Raw genomic sequence first — 20645 nt, forward strand, 5'->3', positions numbered from 1 at the left:
TCCTAGAGTCCGTTTCATAAAGATTTACTACTATACAGATGATATAGTATTGCTATTTTTACCAGATCATTTGGGTAAAGATTGCAGATCTCAACATTTGACTGCTGAGGAAAGTGAAAGGTCAATTACCTCAAAACATCCATTTATCATATCAACAAGTGATGCCGAGTACCAATATTTTTAGATTTTAAGGTCAATTTTTTTTAGAGATCCTTAAATTTGAAACATAAGTTGATATTAAAAATAATTTAACATGAACATGCTAATCAAGAACTTTGGATGCAAACCATCAATATTCTGATATTTTAAAGTCATTGACCTTAAGGTTAGGTCATTGTCCTCAAGAGGGCAGGAGAGGTCAAATCTGAATTGCATTGTAATTTTTAAACGAAGCCTATGGTAAATATAACAATGGTGAAAGTTAAATGCTTTAATCATTATTTTTTTTAAGTGCTATGATCAGACCAGTGTTTTATTTGTAAAAATGAAAACTTCTCACGATGGCCTCCATTTTGGATTTATGCAAATTAGATGTCTTTCCACTACATGTATTTTTCTGGACTTTTAGTTTGTCATTTTGGAGACTTCATGGAAATGCTTTGTGCTGAAATAACTTGTATTGCAATTTTTTCACGAGAGGCCTGTTTATCATAAACCACTGATTCTAATATGTTAGGTTATTGACCTTTGCCAGTGCTCCAGGGTCAAAGGTCAACATTTAAAAATGTTGAAAGTCAATATTGAATAATAATTTTGTTTTCATTATTACTATATTTCTCATAAACTAATGATGCAAAACATCAATTTTCTGATATTTTGAGGTCGTTGACCTTAAGGTCATTGACCTCTAGAGGTCAGCAGAGGTCAAATCTGACTTGCATCTTAATTTTAAGTCGAAGCCTATTGTCAGATATAACACTAATGAAAGGTAAATGCTTTAATCATAATTTTTAAAAGTGCTATGAACAGACCAGTGTTTGTACTACTATTAGCAATCATGACTGAAAATTCTTACGATGGCCGCCATTTTGGATTTATGCAAATTATACGTCTTTCCACTACATGGATTAAAAAAAAAAATTAGTATGTAATTTTGGGGACTTCAAGGAAATGCATTGCGATGAAAAATTTATGTTGCAATTTGTTTGTGGTTGACCCCCTAAATCAGTAATTTTTCCTGGACTATAAAGCTAACAAATTTTTCACAAATTCGAAATGAAATGTGGTTGCGTTTATTTTGATACACACTGTACAACATGATATAGCCAGAGGGCGTGACTTTGACAGCCCCTGAGAGTGGTAGGCGTCGATGTGCCAGCCCTTTTTATGTAGCTGATAGAGAAAAACCTAATCTTAACTATCCAAGTGGTTAAAAAGCGTAGATAAATGCCTACAATTTTTAACTACTGTGTATACACTACATACATTATACATATTAGTCTACGAAAACATACAAAACGCGATATTTGTGAAAGTTGAGTCGTCAACTTTGATACCTTGTGAATCTGTTAAAAAGAATGAGACCAAGTTAGAATTGCATACACATGATAATAGTGTATCATTAAAGTTTTCTAGAACATTTTAAAGTAATTGCTCCATTTTTCTTAGATTTATGTAAAATTTCCAAAATTTCAAATTTTTTGGGAAAAAATGACAAAAATGCAGTTTTCTACTAAAAAAACTATTTTTAGACTGGCGGAATAATTAGGGCTATTTTACTGTTTCAGTTGATGAATTCGATCGATTCATAGTTATCTTTATAAATGGCGATTTATTTTTAAAATGAGCTGGCTACGGTACCCTTTCCTGGTCAGATTTGGAATGTCAGATATATATCCTATCCATTGGTAGTAAACATTCCACCCTCTAATTTCACATTTATTTTTTATGAATTTTTCAAAAGTGCCATTTTAACACACAAGTCTATGGGGAATGTTTTACGCGCGTGACACCTGTAAGTAATATGGGAAATCCCTAGTAGTGGATGGAATACCTGGCCAAACTCTTCAGTAGCAAACAATTTATCACTGATATCAATATGTTTAGTCATCAAGTGGTGTAAAAAAATGGATTTAATGGCTAGCAGGGCTACATCAGGTAAAGTTAGTAGGTCTGTGTAGCCTAGGAATGTATGTATATTGGTCAATGTATAGAGTCAAGGCCTCTTTATGTTCTGATTTATCATTGTTTTGTGTTAGTGTACATCACCTACTTAGCATTAGAAAGACCTTTAGAAATTCCTCATGTTAAAATTGTTCTTAGGAAGGGGTAGGTAGAGAGGAGATAGAACTTTGAGAACTTTACTAAAGAGAACTAGAGTGGTGCCTTCAAGAAGGTATTTAGAAAGGGGCACAGAGTAAGGTAAGGTATCTAATAGTGCTCAACTAGGGAGGGAGGGGGTGGCTGTGTGCTGCAATCTTAGTATAGCCCCCCCCCCCCTTTATTAAGCCATGCCATCTATAAAATTATTTTTCTTTCTCTCTCTCTCTCTCTCTCTCTCTCTCTATGTATCTCTTCCTTCTTACATCTGAGAGGCAACAGCCCTAGGAAGATTTTGAATAGGTCAAATGCAAATATACTAAATTAGTATTCTTTTATTGTTTCCTCATCCAATCTCATGTATATTTGGTAATTATGTTTGGGACAGTTCTGGTATCCTGATATCTACACAGAATTTACATACACTTTTATATTACAATTGATAGGGACCTATATTGTCATTGCATTCACTGTTGGGCTATATGCAGGTAGGATTTGTATACATCCATAAATAGTGAAAATAACATGTATGGGTAACACATTAAAATGGGTCATTGCATAGAAAATAGGCATTTTCAATGTATTTCTTTGTGCTAGTGTGAGTGTACAGATATAAAAGAATAGAAAAGTAGCTATTCAAAAAAATAAAATACGAGCCTAATTACATCAGGAGGGCTAAAGATATTCGTTCGACCCAACCCATTCGAATTTTTGTCAATTTGATATTGCTGATTGACAAAAATGTATGAATGTGATTCAAAATCTAACACTGATTCTAGAAATGGTAACTACTGAACTTACTTCGCCCAAATTGGGAAGATAAATAAGTAATTTGGAACTATTTTTTGACTGGCGGAATAATTAGGGCTATTTTACTGTTTCAGTTGATGAATTCGATCGATTCATAGTTATCTTTATAAATGGCGATTTATTTTTAAAATGAGCTGGCTACGGTACCCTTTCCTGGTCAGATTTGGAATGTCAGATATATATCCTATCCATTGGTAGTAAACATTCCACCCTCTAATTTCACATTTATTTTTTTATGAATTTTTCAAAAGTGCCATTTTAACACACAAGTCTATGGGGAATGTTTTACGCGCGTGACACCGGAAGGAGGGGAAAACGGTATTGTAGGACGCCATCTCTTGACGACATTATCACTACATTTAGAAAAATCCAGAGATTCAACTCGAACTCGAAGTTGGTATTTCTAGGTGCTAGAATCATGGATCCTGCGCTCGATAAAGCCAGTGCTTACCCCCAAGAGCCAGCACCTCCGAACCAAGGAGTAAGTGTATTAATTGAAATACCTAATACCGGTATATGAATTAATTTAGTTGTTATATTTGTCTGACGAAATTTATTTATTCTATTTTGGTCTCGTCTTTTCTTTGCACTGCAGGCTCCGCCAGCTTCAGGAGCCGGAGGTGCCGCCCAAGACTACCGCTTGCGTGTGTTGTTGGAGCCCCGTGGATTCCTACGGGCGATCGAATTCGTAAGTCAAGTGTTCGCATTTTACTCTCTATGAGTAGATCTATGGGCATACTCGGGCAAGTGTTGTTTATTGAATAAGTGCCCCACACTAAAAAAAGTTGAAAATAATGTCCATAAAAAAGGCATAAGGCATAAGACCTTTTTATCACTCATTCAATGAACAAGGAAGGTTATTAGCCAGGCGGCTTCTAGAGAGTAAAAATCATTTACTAACGTAAGGTTACTCTCATACGAAGCCAGGCCTTCTATCTTATAGACCCACACAGAGCCAGCCAAAACCTGAAACTTTCACCCCCGAGATTTCTACTTTCCTTCTAAAAGATCCTAGCTCTAAATCATGTAGGCCCTACATGGGATAAAACTTAATTTCCGACATTTCTACGCTCTCGTTGTTATTTTTAAAACAAGAATTCATCAAAAAAATGAAAAATATTGTGAAAAGACGGAAGAGACTTGCCCGATGTTTACGCCGCCATCTTGTTTCTTATTGTACTTCCCCAACATTTTCCTTTATTTCAGTTTAAATGGCATATCCACTATATATTTTGATATCCATCATCACGTAAACAACAATACTTAAAAGGCGCTATCGTGCCAGAAAGGTTTATGATGTGCGCCCGCCAAGTATGTGGTCGGTTATGAATCAACGTCTTTTGCAGTAAAACTTACTGGTGATGAATGTAAGTGATTAGTTACTGTTACTGTGATTAAATCTTGTCTTGAATCTTTGTTAGAAGTGTGATTATGTTTCAGAAGTTGAGAAATGAGAAGCTTGGCTATAATTTGGGGAATGGGGAGAAACCCGACATGAAAATGAAAATATTCTAAGTACGATCCCATTTGAAGGTGTAGCGAGTGTAATGTGACCAAATATATATCGGACGATTCACTCCAGACACGTCCAGACAGGACAGCACGTGCGTGAGCTGAATGATGTAGGCCTGTCTGGTTTTAGACTTTTAGTAATAGTGGACTCGCACTTACACTCGCCTCGGTCAAATTCATTGCATCTTATTTCATTCGATCGGAACTAAAAAGTAAACACACATACTCTCGCAACCATTAAATGGGATCGTAACTAGGCCCTACTTGTATAACTCAAATAACAGTCATTTACCAATACATGTAGCTTACACAGTCATACGATCTACATTTGTAGCCGTAGCCTGAGTAGCCTCACGCTAACTCACATTAGTCAAATCCGATTGCAAAACAGATTCAACCCAAAATATTCAGCTTCTCGTAATTTCGTGGTTTTCAGAAATATTTTAATTAGCGCATGCTGACTCGCCATCATCGGATAGGTTCAAAACTCAAATATAACTGAAAATCTTAAATATAACTCAAATAAGTGCAAATGGATATTATTTTTTATATTTCAAGGTAAAATTTCGGATACCCGTCCGCCGTCCAGTTTTCAGTGTCGGGTATCCGAATATTGAAATATCTGTTTCAAGTCAGGCCTACTGTTTTTTTAGGGGGTACAATAAGCAATAAAAAGACGGCAAAATAAACTATAAAGTCAGTTTTTTATGTTTTTCTTCATTCTTTGGGGACCAGCAAATTTTAGGTTTGGACCAGTAAAAAATGGAAAAACTTGGTATCTACTGGTCCGACATGATCAGGTCGGACTACATCTTTTACCTGCTAATTTTGAAGGGGGTAGCAGGCCTGTAGTACTTAGTGTTTTTTTTTTAATACAGTTTATTCATTAAAGGCTAGAGTGCTGTACCCAAACTGCTGAATCAAACAAAAGTTTGCTAAACATACATGTAGGCTAACACTTCCGAAATGAAGCAAATCAAACACAAAAGGCTTTGTACAGAGGTTCGGTATGAAGTGAAAGGCTGATTAATTTGCAGAATTTGAGAATATGTATATTATTTTTTATAACATGGGAGGACATTTGATGCTAACTTGATATGAGTGAAAATGCCCGAAATCAATGGTAATTATAATCGGTAATGATCATTTTCTTTTTGATAAAAGAAAATGGTAACATAACAAAACATAAATTGCTTCTTCACAATAAATAACACAACTGGTGATAAATAAATTTCAGTAAAATTCACTGAAATGCCCATATTGATATTAAAAAAACAAGGAATGAAAGAATTAGGGTAGGAATAAAGGACAAAAGCATATTTTCATTATTATTTTATCAAGATACATGTATGGTTAGATTGCAATATAGCAAAGCAATGCAACTACCCCAATTATGGTTGGTCTTGAAAGTTGAAACGGATATAAACAACCACCACTCAACTGCTAAATCTGGTAAAATTTCTATTCTACACATGTATATAAAATGTTCATCAATGTTCATCATGCCATCTAGAGTCAATGGCAATAAAAAAAAGTTATCGGTTCATTCTTGGTTCTGAAAATCGAGACTGAGTTATGTGTATCAACAACATTAAAGATAAGTACCCGCTTTGGTTGCATGTCAATAGGCTTAAAAATAGATTTTGTTCATACACCATATATAGGGATGGGCAAATTGATAAGAACTGCCAAAGGATTTTGGAAGAAATTGTATAGTATGGGACTGTACTGAAAAGTAGTGCAGTCCCATGTACTTATTTTTTTGTTTAATGTGTTTGAAATCACTTGGGCCCGTATTCTGAACTCCGGTTTAAATTAAACCCTGGTTAAATTAAGTTGTGGTTTAACTATGGAGAACCTATTGGGGAACAGATCCCTAACAGTACAAATCCACTTTACTATCTCATTTGACACTCACATTGTTAAGAATTATGTGGGAATGATAACTGAAGTATTTTTCTTCATTATGAAAGCAAAAGGAAATGAAATAGAAAATATAAGAAATATACAATGAACATAACTTTGGCTCCACATAATTTTAGCACAGAGTTACATGTAGACTGTGGTCTAAGTTAAACCCGACTTCAGAATACGGGCTTAGGTGTCTTATCTTTCAGGACCAAGAAGGTACTGATAATTTATAAGTAACATACAAGATTAAACTACTTTTATTAAAATGGACTGTAGAAGAACATTTTATATGACTAAAATGTGAATGTTACCATTATTATAGTGTTAAAACATGTAATTGAGTGGAAGTTTGATGACAGTGAATTTCTTTTGTGTTTTTTTATTTCACGGTCTCTGCTTCAAAATCATCAGCAGGTACCGATCAAGAGGGGCAAAATCTCTGACTCGGGCCTTACTGTTATATTTTGTATGATCATAAAACCAACTTACTAAAACCTGAGTCATTTCGTTAACATCAACATATAGTCCAGTCAATCTAGCCAGAATAGGGGGTAACCCACCACTAATTGCAACACGAGATATTCCACTGAAATGCTTTCCAGGAAGATCCCCTAAACAACATACTAAAAGTCCCAAGAAATCCAAGCAGTGGAAATTTATGAAATTTGCATATTATGCAAATAAGCCATGAAAAATTAGAAAAAGAAGGGAAATAATCCAAAGATTACAAATTAAATGTCCTAAACAATTTAATTTGAATGGAAATTCATGATAAATAACTGAATTCAATGTTTTTAATCAAAAGTGCAAAAATTTCTACCTCATTTGCACATTATGCAAATAAGCATCCTTATATGGAAAAAATGTCAAGATATTGTGATTTTTCTCATATAGACTGCTTGAAAACATTTCATTAATGTTGACATATGCTACTTATCACTAAGCATGATAATTCATCCCAATGCCTGAAAATTAAATTGCATATTATGCAAATTAGCCATTTAAAAAAATAGAAAATGATGAAATTAATCCAAAGATTCCAAATTAAATGTCTACAGCAAGTAATTTTGAACAAAAGTTCATGATGAATAAATAAGTTCAATGTCTTTATTTAAAAAAGCTAGCAAATCTGCCTCATTTGCATATTATGCAAATAAGTATCCTTATATTGAAAATGTCAAGAAAGTTTGATTTTTATCACATTGACTGCAGTGAAAACATTTCAGTTTTTCAAATTAATATGCTGCTATCACTAAGCATTCAAATCTATCCTAATATGATTTATATTCAAGGAAAAATACTGGAAATATGTTCTTCGCTTCCTACATGTAAGCGTTAGTCTGACAAGATGATGGGATTGGCAAGAACAAAGCACAGTTTTTGAATTGGTGTGTAGTTTGTTAGAGTTGACAACCCTTTCTGATATGGATGGGAACGACCTAGGCTGCGTTTATGCGACCTCAAGCCAGAATCATGATTTGAATCATGATTCAAAACACAAACATGAATCACAATATCACAGAATCAGCGTTTAGACGACCTTCATTCCAATGCTGTTTCTCCTCAGATTTGGGCCAATCCAGTGCGCATCACTAGTGCGCAGTTTGACAGAGGAAGTTTTTCGCACGTGTTTCGGCGCTCGAAAAATCTTTTGCTTCCAGAATTCAGTTTATACCTCATTTTGTTTACTTCTATCATATAGGGTCCATATATGCTTCTACATGTATTCATCTTGTTAGTTTATCCAAAATGGTGTTCGGAAGTGAATTTCAGCGTAGATCCAATTTAATATTGGTACTGCATACTCAATAACAACTGAGATCATTGTCTGTCCAGTTAATTAATTTACTAGAACTTGAAGTTGAAGACAAGTCATGACCAAAAAATGAAAAGTAGTGGACGATGCGATGACCAACACAGAACCTGAACATGACAAGAAATGCATGCGTAGTACATAATCATGTACATACAATGAGCATATAGAGCGCCTTGAGCTTGACAAGAGTCAAACCGAAAGTAGCCCGACACAACAGTGAGGTCATAGAATCATGATTGTAATCACGATATCGTTTATTCGAACATTTTCGTACGTGATTCTGCAGAAACGTCTTTCCAAACGCCCCTTTTTTCATTGTTTCATGTTTGTGATTCTAATCATGATTATATTCAATTTCGAATAAACGCAATCGTGATTCTGCAGAATCATGATTTGAATCATGATTCTAGGGTAAAAAAGTGGCGGATAAACGCACCCTTAGACTTTCTTGAAATTTCACCGCATAAACATGATAAGGGGAGGCCAGGAAAATCAAACTTATGGCAGGTAAGATCTGAGGAGTAGTCTCATTAAGAAGTGCAGCAGAGATTCCGTCTGGCCTAGTAGCTTCATGCAGGTTGTTTTCTTTAACAATTTCTTCAGTAGTCTGGCTACACCTGCTTGACTAAACAATATGTAATCTGGCCATATCTGGGTCAGGACTGGGTTAGGGTTAGTACATCTGCATGACACTATTAAAGTCAGCATTCCTCCAGAAGAACATCCTTAGTCGTACCATAAAATGTTTATTCCTCTGGATAACCTCACAGTATACCCATGACTAGCACATTGTGGCAAAAAAATCCTGGAAGTGGTACACACTGTCTAATCAATGTTGGATGGTATTTGATGGTGATGTTAAGGGTGTTCCATTATGTTGTGTCCTGGCTTAGTCCTCCATCTGGTTTGTTCATTGTCTTACTGAGGAATTTCTGTTTACCATAAATATCAGGAAATTGATATTATTTTCATACGACTTACTTAGAAACTATAGCTTTAATATTTGGAGATGGTTGCCATAGGCAAGGCTCCACATTAACTTTTTTTGGTGGTGGCCCGTTCGGGCCACCAAAACCATCAAATAATTTTTTTTGGTGGCCCGATATTAAAGTTTGGTGGCCCGAAAAATATAAAGAAAAACATTAAAAATGAATAAAACAAACTTCTGAAATATTAATTCTGCAGCCACTACCACTAAGTTCCTTTCACTTTATACATGTTGTATGTAAACCTTGTTTGCTGTTATTTTACTTTGCTAATTGATAATTGTTTCTATCTTTGTAAAAATGAAATGATTGAAAGTGAATAAATGAATTGTATTGTTCGCAGGTTGTGTGGACTTTTTTTTAAATCTCTGTATATAGAGATAATGGTAAAGTAAATAAATAGTGCATAGCAAACTCAGATAGATGTACAAAACAATGGTTTTTCCTTCCTTCCTCTTTGAATCCTAAAACCGAGATTATGCATGCCCCAAATCCAGTTTATTTCTGTTTTCTCTTTTGCAGCATATTATAGAAGGAGAAAATCACAGAAAAATATGCTGCAAAATTAGAACAATGCATAAAAGGGAGAAACAAACGAAAATAATTTTCAAAAAGTATATAACAAAAAGAAAAAAAAAATAATAAAAGAAATTAGTGAAATAAAACAAAAGAAAGAAAATGAAGAAAGAAAAAAACAAAGAACAGGGAAAAAAAAGAAAAAAAGAAAAAGAAAAAAATTAGAGAAAAAAAAAGAAAACAAAAATGAAAGAAAAATTAATAAAACAAAGTTACTGGTAATATAAAAATGGGGAAAAGGGGAAAATTAAGAAGCCATTACATATATTTTTAACAGCTGTGGCAACAGTCTATTCTGACTGGAATATAATTAAAAGCCAAGCATATAATTTTTACTTACCTTTTGGGAATGGCACATTTCTATTTTTATATCCTTTAGTTTGTATTATTTTATTTTCAGTAGAAACATATTTTTTAATCAGGCATATTCAATGGGAAGGGGTATAAATGGTTTAACCACTGTCAAAAAAAAAATGAAAGAAAAAAAAAAGAAAACGGCAAAAACTATATCTGGAAAAAAAGTGTGAGAAAAGTCCTTCCCTATATTTGCCAAAATGTTGGAAAAAAAATCACATTTCATATCAATGAAATGCCTTCCCAAAGTATTTACTTTCTCAAGAGTGGTTTAAGAAGTCATTTATAAACAAGAAAGAAAGAAACTGTCTGTTTGTTTAAGGCTAGAAAATACACAGCTTCGAAAGAAACCAAGAATCAACATACATACAAATGCACACGTGGGACTGTGATGTACTTGCCTATGTGTTTTTATGTGTATTAATTCATGTGGAAATCGGTCTTTTTGAGTCAAAAGAGAGGTCATAATTCCTCTTCTTAACACTTGCAAATAATCAGGGTACACCAGATTTTCGTAATATAGACTGTAGAATTGCATTTCATTGGTGTAAAAGGTGACTTTGACTTAGATTTTCAAAGTTCTGTGGAAGATTTCTCAGCAGCAACATTTTTTATCGCAGCTCCCTGAGTCTGAATAGGCTGAGCTAGATCTAGAGCACAGCTGTATGCAGTGGCTTCATGCAAAGCTCATGCCAGCCGGCCGGCGCGGCTGGCTGGATAATAGCTACTGTATGCTATAGCTGTAGGCCTAATATGCAAACTGTGTGTGTGTGTATTTGTGTGTAGATCAACAAAAAGGGCGCATGACGAACTGGCTTGCAATTTGAGCTGTAGAAAGTTGATAAATGCGTGCAAAATTGGGAGAAAAATTGCGCTACTTTGAAAATTATTGGTTGCCCGATTCGGGCCACCAAAACTTATAACATTTTATCAATAATGGTTGCCCGAGGTGAATTTTTGGTGGCCCCGGGCCACCGGGCCACCGCTAATGTCGAGCCTTGCCATAGGAGATTTATCAAAGAGGAAAGAACAGAAAATGGATGCTTCATCATAAAGCAGCAACTGGATTCAGCAAGAACGTATAATCTCGATTCCTGTATCTGAGAAAGATGCCTATAATGCACTTTAAGCCTTCATCATGAATTTATGAATGGCTTTCATGTCACTCGTATAGGCAAATGCCCATTGTTACTCTTATTAAGCATGCTCAGAGATTTTGTGATCCAAGCAAGTACTCATATTCACCACCAAGACAAGTGATGATGATGATGATGATGATGGGTTCTTGTAAAGCGCCGATATCCGCCTCAGCTGGGCGCTCATGGCGCTTGCTCAAAAATAGGAAATATCTCACAAATTTCAATGTCTTCAAACATTGCTTAGGATCATCATTCAGTTCAAGTACTGTCCTAGTAATGAGCTACAATTGAGTTATTCTTGTCTTGGGATAATGTTGGAGTGGGGAACAGAAAGGTCTTCAGGTAAGACTCAAAAGTTGATTGGGTCTCTGCTCTCCTGATAAATTGGGGAAGGCTATTCCACAGCTTTGGTCCAGAGATGTAGAAGGCTCTGTCACCCCAGGTTTTGTGGCTGAGAGATTCCCTCAGCAATGCTTGAGCTGCTGATCTGAGACTGCGTGTTGGTCTATGCTGAGATAAGAGCTCTGAGATGTCGGGTGGAGATTTATCGTTAAGCGCTTTAAATACAAGGACCCCAAGTTTATAAGCTAATTGGTGTGCTACAAGGACCAAATATTCGAAGCTAATGGGCTTTTATTTGTACGGGTGTGACATCTTGTGCTGATCACTTGGCAATCCAGGAGTTGCTAGCGTGGACTATACTCGCAAGAAACGCAAAGTCTCTACAAAGTCAAGAAGAGAGCAAGACTTGGATGGAAATAATGAAACATTCAAGCAGTGGGATCCATGTAGAATTGACTCATCATTGTACAATATGAGTGGGGTAACTGCTCGTGACAAAAGTCAATATCAACCAAGCAAGAAGCGTAGGAAAGGTCATCATGGTTAATACACATAATCTACATGGAATTTTAGAGGAAAGTATCACTTATGTGTGAATATGTATAACATGTCGGATGCTTATTTGCATAATATGTAAATTACGCTTCAGATATTAAGCTGATTATTAATGTATTTGCCATTCTTAGCGATCACATCATATTGATCTAGACTGAAATGTTTTCATAACTGTTTTTGTGAGAAAAATCCAAATTTCTGGATTTTTTTCCATATAAAGATGCTCATATATATGCAAATGAGGTAGATTTATTTAAGATTTTTTATTTAAAAAATAAATAAATTTGTAAAATTTATCATGGGCTTCAGTTCAATTCGTATTGATTTCTGCACTTGATTTCCAATATTTTGATTATTTTCCTTTTTTGAAATTTATTATGGCTAATTTGCATAAAATCCAAATTTTGTGATTTTCCTATATGCTTGTATATTTAAGGACTTTTAATATGGTGTTTAGGAAACCTTCCTGTAAGGTATTGCCATATTCAAATTTCAATAGATAATCTACCGGTACTTGCAAATTTTGAGGGATGTATCATCAGTGTGTTTTCTTGAATAGTTATAACATGTTAGATACTTTTATTTGCATAATATGCAAATTACACTACAGACACTAAGCTGAATACAAATGTATTCAACGTCCTTAGTAATAGCAGCATGTAAATTCCAACATTAATGAAATTTTCAAGCAGATAATGAGAGAAAAATCACAATACCTTGACATTTTTCCATATAAGGATGCTTATTTGCATATTATGCAAATGAGGTAGATTTTTTTGCACTTTTGACAAAATACAGTTATTTATCATGAATTTTCGCTCAATTTGAATTGTTTTGGACACTCAATTTGTAATTTTTGGGCTATTTTCCTTATTTTTCTAACTTTTTATGGCTAATTTGCATAATATGCAAATTTCATAAATTTCCACTGCTTGGATTTCTTGGGACTTTTAGTATGTTGTTTAGGGGACCTTCCTTGAAAGCATTTCAGTGGAATATCTCGTGTTGCAATTAGTGGTGGGTCAAAACCTATATTGACTGGACTAATAATCAACATATATGTCGTCTGACAAGATGTGACCAGAGCTTCAAACTTTCCATGGTTTTGACTGGTACAAGTGTTTGACTTCTACTGTGGTAACTGTCATATAATGACAACTTGTATGATCCCTAGTATGTAGGTTGCCTTGGTAGGCAAGACGGTTTATTTTCAATTTTGCATGCATGCGCTAAAAAATCCATACTTTTTACTCATGTCCAGTTTGTTAAACCGAATTACATTAAAGGACCTTTAATTTGTGCAATCAATTCAATGCCTAGGATAAGCCAGTCTTCTCTATTAAATCAACATCTTACAAACATCCGAAACAAAAAACGCCATTTCTCTACACTCCTACATTATACTTCCATCCCTCCCAACCAACCAAAACAAAATACACAATATACAATATATATTGAGGGATAGCTTGTGGGACGACTAGAATTTCAAAGAACTGGAACAAAAGCTATAACGAGCTTGAGGAAATTCACGAAAAAACCTAATAGTTACTCAATTGTATCTGCAGCAATACCAATTTAACAAAATAAATAATCCTTAGCCTAAAAAATTTCATTTTTAAAGGCAATTATTAAAATATGAAAACAAATTAAACATTTATATCTAAAATGTTCTATACTGATTTTCGTACAAATTTAGACATTATCGTAGTGCTCATGTATAAACTCTGCCACAGAAAACAAATTTGATTTATCGTCATCTAATATGTACATAAAAAATTTCCAACCATACTCCCACCAAATATTATTATTATCTTTGATGATTTTTCAAACGACTACCTTATATGCCAAGTAACATCACGACTCATGTTACATACACTTTCATTTATGTGATTATTAATAGCCTATGAAACCTGTGAATTTCAATTCCAAATGCATGATGCATAAAACAAATTGAACCCTTATTATAATATACTCCTTCAAAGTTATGGCTTTTCAACACTTATACATTTCAGCCAATTTAATAAAGTACCGGTAGTGTGATTTGCATATATATCAAAAAATAACTGACTTCCTCAATCCATATTTAACCCAAATAAAACATAACCATATGAAACGCATGTATATACATGTATATCCTACAAATGTAAAGATTTAGAAACCAATAGCCTATGCTCCATACTATCTTCAACTTAGCCATCTTTGGCCTTTTCGCTTCTCCACCTTCCATGCCTCTTCCACATCCTATCTGGTACCGAAACCCTGGCCGCTGCCGTAGCTCCACCAGCTCTTAAAGAATGAAGACCTAAATTTGCAGTACCGCAAACTTCTCGTAACCGGGCCAATACTGTTTCACGGGCCCTTGTATAACTAATGGGCTTGTTTTTCTTTGTTAGCCCCTTTTTTCCTTTGTTACAATACAATGGTCTAAAAACATACTCATCAGACCCTGAAGCTACATTTATGTTCCCCATTTCAACATAAGTTTTCAAGACGCTAACAGGACAAGCACTCGTCTGCCCCATACTAATTACAACAGAATTACCCTGACGATATTGATCCGTTTTGCTCTTACGGATATGAATTAACATAAAATCTTCCTGAAATTCAATATCAGCTCCCTTTAAAGATAATACTTCATCAGATCTCAAAAAACCAGAATAACTAAGCACTATATAAGCGAGATCTCTCCACACTACAATGTCTTTACTCCCTTTGTATTTTTCACATAATTCAATGATTTGCTCAGATGTCACTATGTCCTTCTTCACAACCGGTTTCGATGATTGTCTTTTTGCGCTCTCCATCAAGTTTTTAACAAAAGAATTTTCAGTAGGATCACTTGCTCCAATCATATTGTGTGCCCATTTAATTGAATATAAAGCGGATTGCACAACACTGACTGAAGACCCTTGATTCATTAAATTAGAAATGTATAAAGCGACATGAATCGGCTGTGCTGGTAAAGGATCACCTCCTTCCGCTAAAATAAATGTCTTCCATCTATCAAAACCCGAACAATACCTCTTTGTAGTGCTTTCACTCTTAGCGTCCAACATCTGCTGAGCCATAATCCTGGAAAACTCAGAAAACTTGTCCGATTTAATCCCAGCTGCCTCGATCTCTCCCTGAATTCTCTCCTGGATACCTAGATCTGGAAAAAATAAATATGAAACACAACTAAAAACGTACTTTGAGCGCTATCATGGAAAATTTACTCTTTTTGCTGCCAAATATTCCATTATTCCCTTTTCCTTTCTTGACAACATCAGAATTCAAGATCTCATAATCTTTAATGAAATAATAGAATTCCGACCCATTCCATACCTTCGACCAATATGGCGCAGATCTCCAAAGTGGCAGAATTAAAGAGCCATTTGCTTTTTCCCGAAACAACTTATCCACAGTTTTAGCAACTAAACGAGGTGGTGGTACCCACCAATTTAGACCATCTGTCCAACTTTGGCAAAAAGTGTCAATACCACTTGTCCCTCTACACCACCATTTTGAATTGAACCTTTCACATTTAGCATTATAGTTACAAGCAAACCTATCAACTACATGCGGACCCCATCTAGCATCTAGTTGTAGAAATAAACTCCAGCTTATATGCCAATCGACACTATCAGCCGTCCTACTGAAATGATCGGCCCATTTGTTTTCAGTCCTCGGTATCCAAACCGGGTCAATCTTCATTCCTGTTTCTTCACATATTCTGCGAATCTCCATTGCTTTACTTTGCAGAACAGAATTTCTACTGCCTGCATTCACAATTTTTGCCACATTTTTGTCTCACCTGCATAGCAGAGTGAGACTATAGGCGCCGCTTTTCCGACGGCGGCGGCGGCGGCGACGGCGGCGGCGGCGGCGACGGCGACGGCGGCGGCGGCGTCAACACCAAATCTTAACCTGAGGTTAAGTTTTTGAAATGACAGCATAACTTAGAAAGTATATGGACCTAGTTCATGAAACTTGGCCATAAGGTTAATCAAGTATTACTGAACATCCTGCCTGAGTTTCATGTCACATGACCAAGGTCAAAGGTCATTTAGGGTCAATGAACTTAGACCATGTTGGGGGAATCAACATCAAAATCTTAACCTAAGGTTAAGTTTTTGAAATGTCATCATAACTTAGAAAATATATGGACCTAGTTCATGAAACTTATACATAAGGTTAATCAAGTATCACTGAACATCCTGCATGAGTTTCACGTCACATGACCAAGGTCAAAGGTCATTTAGGGTCAATGAACTTTGGCCGAAATGGGGGTATCTGTTGAATTACCATCATAACTTTGAACGTTTATGGATCTGCTTCATGAAACTTGGACATAATAGTAATCAAGTATTACTGAACATCCTGTGCAAGTTTCAGGTCACATGATCAAGGTCAAAGGTCATTTAGGGTCAATGAACTTTGGCCAAATTGGGGTATTTGTTGAATTACAGCCATAAATTTGAAAGTGTGTTGGTCTAGTTCATAAAACTTGGACATAATAGTAATCAAGTATCACTGAACATCCTGTGCGAGTTTCAGGTCACATGATCAAGGTCAAAGGTCATGTAAGGTCAAAGAACTTTGGCCACGTGGGGGGTATTTGTTGAATTGCCATCATATCTCTATAAGTGTATTGGTCTAGTTCATAAAACGTGGAAATAAGAGTAACCAAGTATCACTGAACATCTTGTGCGAGTTATAGTAGTTTTCAAAATCAGCACTGCTGCTATATTGAATCGCGTGATGCAGGTGAGACGGCCAGAGGCATTCCACTTGTTATTATCAGTGTACCACCGTACACTATGCCCTTCCAGGCTACTTTTACAAGATAAAGCCATTCTCACAACAGCTTCCAGCTCCCTCCAGGTGGAGCTTTGAATCCTCTCAGATTCTGACCAAACTCCCATGAGTTCTGAATTTTCACATTCTACAACATAACCTCCATAACCAAAACCAGAAGCATCTGTATATACCGAACGGTCATACATTACTACCCCTGAAATGGAAGAACTATTCAAAATATCAATATTGTCTCTCCAAAAGAACAATTCCTTCAGCACATTTGGTGTTATCAAAACATAAGCGTTCCAACTGGCTCTACTATTCACACACTTAAATGCTTCCCTTGTCATTAACTGTACTAAATGTTGCATCACTGTATGCATAGAAACAATCTTACCCAAAATGCTTGCTAACAGTCGAACTGGTATCAAACTCGCATTGAGATTCTGAACTTTATCAATTAAATATTTAATCGCCACCTTTAAATCATCAATTCTTCTAGTAGATATCTTCACAACATCATTTTGAAAATCCCAATTAAGCCCGAGCCATGTTGCACAAGGATTCGGTTCCCAGTTGCACTTATCTTCCGCAAGAAGAAAACCTAGACTTTTGAGATCATTTTGAACTTTTACGCTCAACAATCTGGCCCCTTCCAAATCCCCATGACCAGCAATACCATCATCCAGAAACAGTACTGCTTTATGCCCTTGCTCCCTCCAATGACCTACAACTGCCCTCATGACCTTCGTGAATACATATCCTGCCGTCGAAATACCAAATGGCAATACGTTAAAAACATAAAATTTCCTTACACCATTACTTTCCCATGCAAAACCCAAATACCGCCTATGTTCCTCATGAATTTCGACATGATGGTAAGCACTTTTAAGGTCAAATGTAAACACAAAATCACCTTTTCCAAAAATATCTGCCACAACAGTTGAATCTTCATACTTAAATTTATCCTTAAATAAATGAGGATTAATATGCCTACAGCCCAATACCAAACGTAATTTACCCTTGTTATCAGATACGGTCAAAGGATTTATGATCAAGGGATTCTCATTAACCTGTGAAACACAACCTTTTTCTAACAATCTACTGATCTCTTCTTCAACAAACTTAGAATTATCTAATGCCGAACGATTATTTGTCAAATCCACTCTTTCTGGATCAGAATAAAATGGCAATTTATATCCATGCTCTATCACATCCATTACCACCTCATTAGCATTTATATTTGCCCAAGACTCAAGGTTTTCACGTAATCTCCCTACAGGAGATGACACTTTATCTGCACATTTTGAAGTGCCAACAAACAAAGCTTTCTTTTTGGCCTCTAAGGCACGATTTGTCAAATTTAATGTGAAATAATTTTCACTTAACTTTGCATTCTGTGAGGCATCGCCGCCCATCTCTCTGCACTCAGCCCTCCAGTGCCCCGCCTTGCCACAGGCGAAACACGAGCCAGGCTTCCTGCCAGCGAACAAACGCGTAGCTCTCGGCGGCTCCTGTGACTGCAAAGGTGGTCCAAAACTTGTGCTGGTGCTCGAACCTCTGCCCACGTATGCTGATTTATAAGGCGTGAATCTAGAGACGAATGGTTTCTTCCTTCCTAAGTCCCTGCTCTTTTTCTTCCGGTGAGCTCGCGATTCTGCACGAATAAGACGCTTCTCGTCATCGGAATCTGCCGCCAAACTGTTCTTCTCGTATTCATCAACCGTGTTCCAGCCCCCATCTGAACTGTCTGCTATTTTAATCAGTTTCTGCCTGTGCTCTAAAATCTGAATACCTTCACTGATTTTCAGTTGCGCTTCAGCTTTTCCCGTGATGTCATCATCTTTCAAAATTGCGTCAGCCTCCTTGAGTTTCCTCGTAACCTTCACGTTAACTTTATACTGCTCTTCGTTGCCGCGTTTGCGAAATTTGTATTGATCCTTGCTCATATCTTCAATCTTTGCGATTTGAGCCTCACTCAAATCACGTTGAGTGTCACTGATGCGTTGCTGAAAAGCCCCGAGTTTATTAGTAATAAGAGTATCAAGCTGCGTAAGTAAGCCCGCCTGGCTTTCACGTATTTTTAAGTCCACAAAACTGGCTACTGCGGTCGGCTCCATGTTGTCTTGTTGCTGTCACAAGCTAGAATGATTTACACATACACTTTCCATTGCCACGCCCTATAGCGTGTTCATCTATGACACCTGTTATGCATACCATTGTGCCCATTCTTCCTTTCAATCAAGGCGCCGGACCACGGCGTAAGAGTGAATACATTAAAACGATAAAACAACATTTGCCTGCTATACAAACGTACCGCAGGCAAATAATATTATCATGTATCTGCTTGTTTGATAAGGTTACACGACATGTGCTCCTGCGACAATTGCTGTGGGCTTAATTTTTTGTCTAAGATGTAGGGTTAGGGTAGCAGTACTAGGGTTTTATATCAGGTTTAGGGTTAGTGTTAAACCCAGGGTTGAAGTTGGTCATTTGATCAGTGCGTAGAATTTAGAGCGGAGCAAATGTCATGGAACCTTTTGATGAAAATAATGTGCAGTAGGCCTGAACAAATTTGTTGCAATTGCTTAATAATGAAATATAATATTACCAGTAGAGACAGCTATGTATATCTCAAAGGGACTGGGGATCAATGGGAATAGCAGGAAGTTTGGATCACCGCAACAAGGACTTGTAGGAAATATTGCACAAACTAGGTGCGGTTTTGGCAGTATGAAAGCAAATTACGCATTATCTCCCCGAAATAAAATACCTGCTAAATAATAGGCTGTAGGCGCTTGTCAAAATGACGAGAACTTTCACAGGAATTTTTCTGAGGTCGCAGGTAGTTTGGCAGTGTGAAGCAAATTACGGGAACTTTTTACCAAGCCTGTACATGAAGTTGGGTGCGGGCGCCGTGGGTGGCTGCTGAGCTAGCGATTTTGAATCTTGCGCCTTGCTTGGTTATCAGACCATACTGCGCATGCTCGTAACTTCAGGAACTTTTTAGCCTGGAAAAAGTTCTTGTAATTTAACAGGGATTCTTGTGATCGAGGCAGTTTGAAACCACCTACAGTACTGTAAGGATCTCAAATCATTCATGTACATGTATCTAGATTTCATTGTGATTTTGTTGGTGCATTAATGGAAACTCAGATGTGAGAGTCACCTGTTAACTTCCTTGGTCAAAAGTTTATGATTGAGTTCAATGTTGTATAACATCAATATTGCAACTGAACTGATATTTCAATTCGACAAACCTTATGTTTAATGTATTAAACTGATTTTCAATAAAGATATAAGTTATGCTATAAAATAATTTTTTGCTATAGTTTGTTTTAATATTATCAAAAAGCAGGGTTGGTGATTTGTTTCTTTTGCAAATTAAAAATTCTGAATTATTTCATTTAAATCAGATTTAAAATAATTTTAAACAAAGTTTTTTTAACAAAGCGCAAAAAACAAAAATATTTAACCTTTTCAAATTTTCAATGACATCAATTTTAAAATCATACTTTCAAGTTCACTACTAAAATTATTCTTAACTATCTATTTCATAAATACATGTAAATCCAGTCAAAATAGATTGTATAGAAAATATTATGG

At 36.0% G+C, this 20645-nt stretch overlaps 2 protein-coding genes across 2 annotated transcripts in view; one reads left to right on the plus strand and one right to left on the minus strand.

The window, feature by feature from the left end:
• The first annotated feature begins 3404 nt into the window (after positions 1 to 3404).
• The window catches only part of LOC129256041 (synaptophysin-like), a 35119-nt gene continuing 17878 nt past the window's right edge, over positions 3405 to 20645 (plus strand). Inside the window, exons 1-2 of the mRNA XM_064096154.1 lie at positions 3405 to 3550; positions 3665 to 3757. Of these exons, the coding sequence (XP_063952224.1) occupies positions 3488 to 3550; positions 3665 to 3757 (156 nt within the window). The 5' untranslated portion in view covers positions 3405 to 3487. The remainder of the gene's footprint in view (positions 3551 to 3664; positions 3758 to 20645) is intronic.
• On the minus strand, positions 13591 to 19168 carry LOC135153491 (uncharacterized). Its single transcript, XM_064096153.1, has 2 exons — positions 18429 to 19168; positions 13591 to 15411 (listed from the first exon to the last, which is right to left on the minus strand). Exons 1-2 carry the CDS (start codon positions 19157 to 19159, stop codon positions 15360 to 15362), a joined length of 783 nt encoding a protein of 260 aa, XP_063952223.1. The 5' UTR covers positions 19160 to 19168; the 3' UTR covers positions 13591 to 15359.

The sequence above is a fragment of the Lytechinus pictus genome, chromosome 3 (genome assembly GCF_037042905.1).
Source record: "Lytechinus pictus isolate F3 Inbred chromosome 3, Lp3.0, whole genome shotgun sequence".
Taxonomy (NCBI): domain Eukaryota; kingdom Metazoa; phylum Echinodermata; class Echinoidea; order Temnopleuroida; family Toxopneustidae; genus Lytechinus; species Lytechinus pictus.

Excerpts from the sequence above, each read along its gene's own strand:
- LOC135153491 (XM_064096153.1), bottom strand. The coding sequence starts at position 19,159 with ATGGAGCCGACCGCAGTAGCCAGTTTTGTGGACTTAAAAATACGTGAA. Across the intron at positions 15,412-18,428 it reads GATGCCTCACAGAATGCAAA|ATCTAGGTATCCAGGAGAGA; the intron begins GTTAAGTGAAAA and ends TATTTTTTCCAG.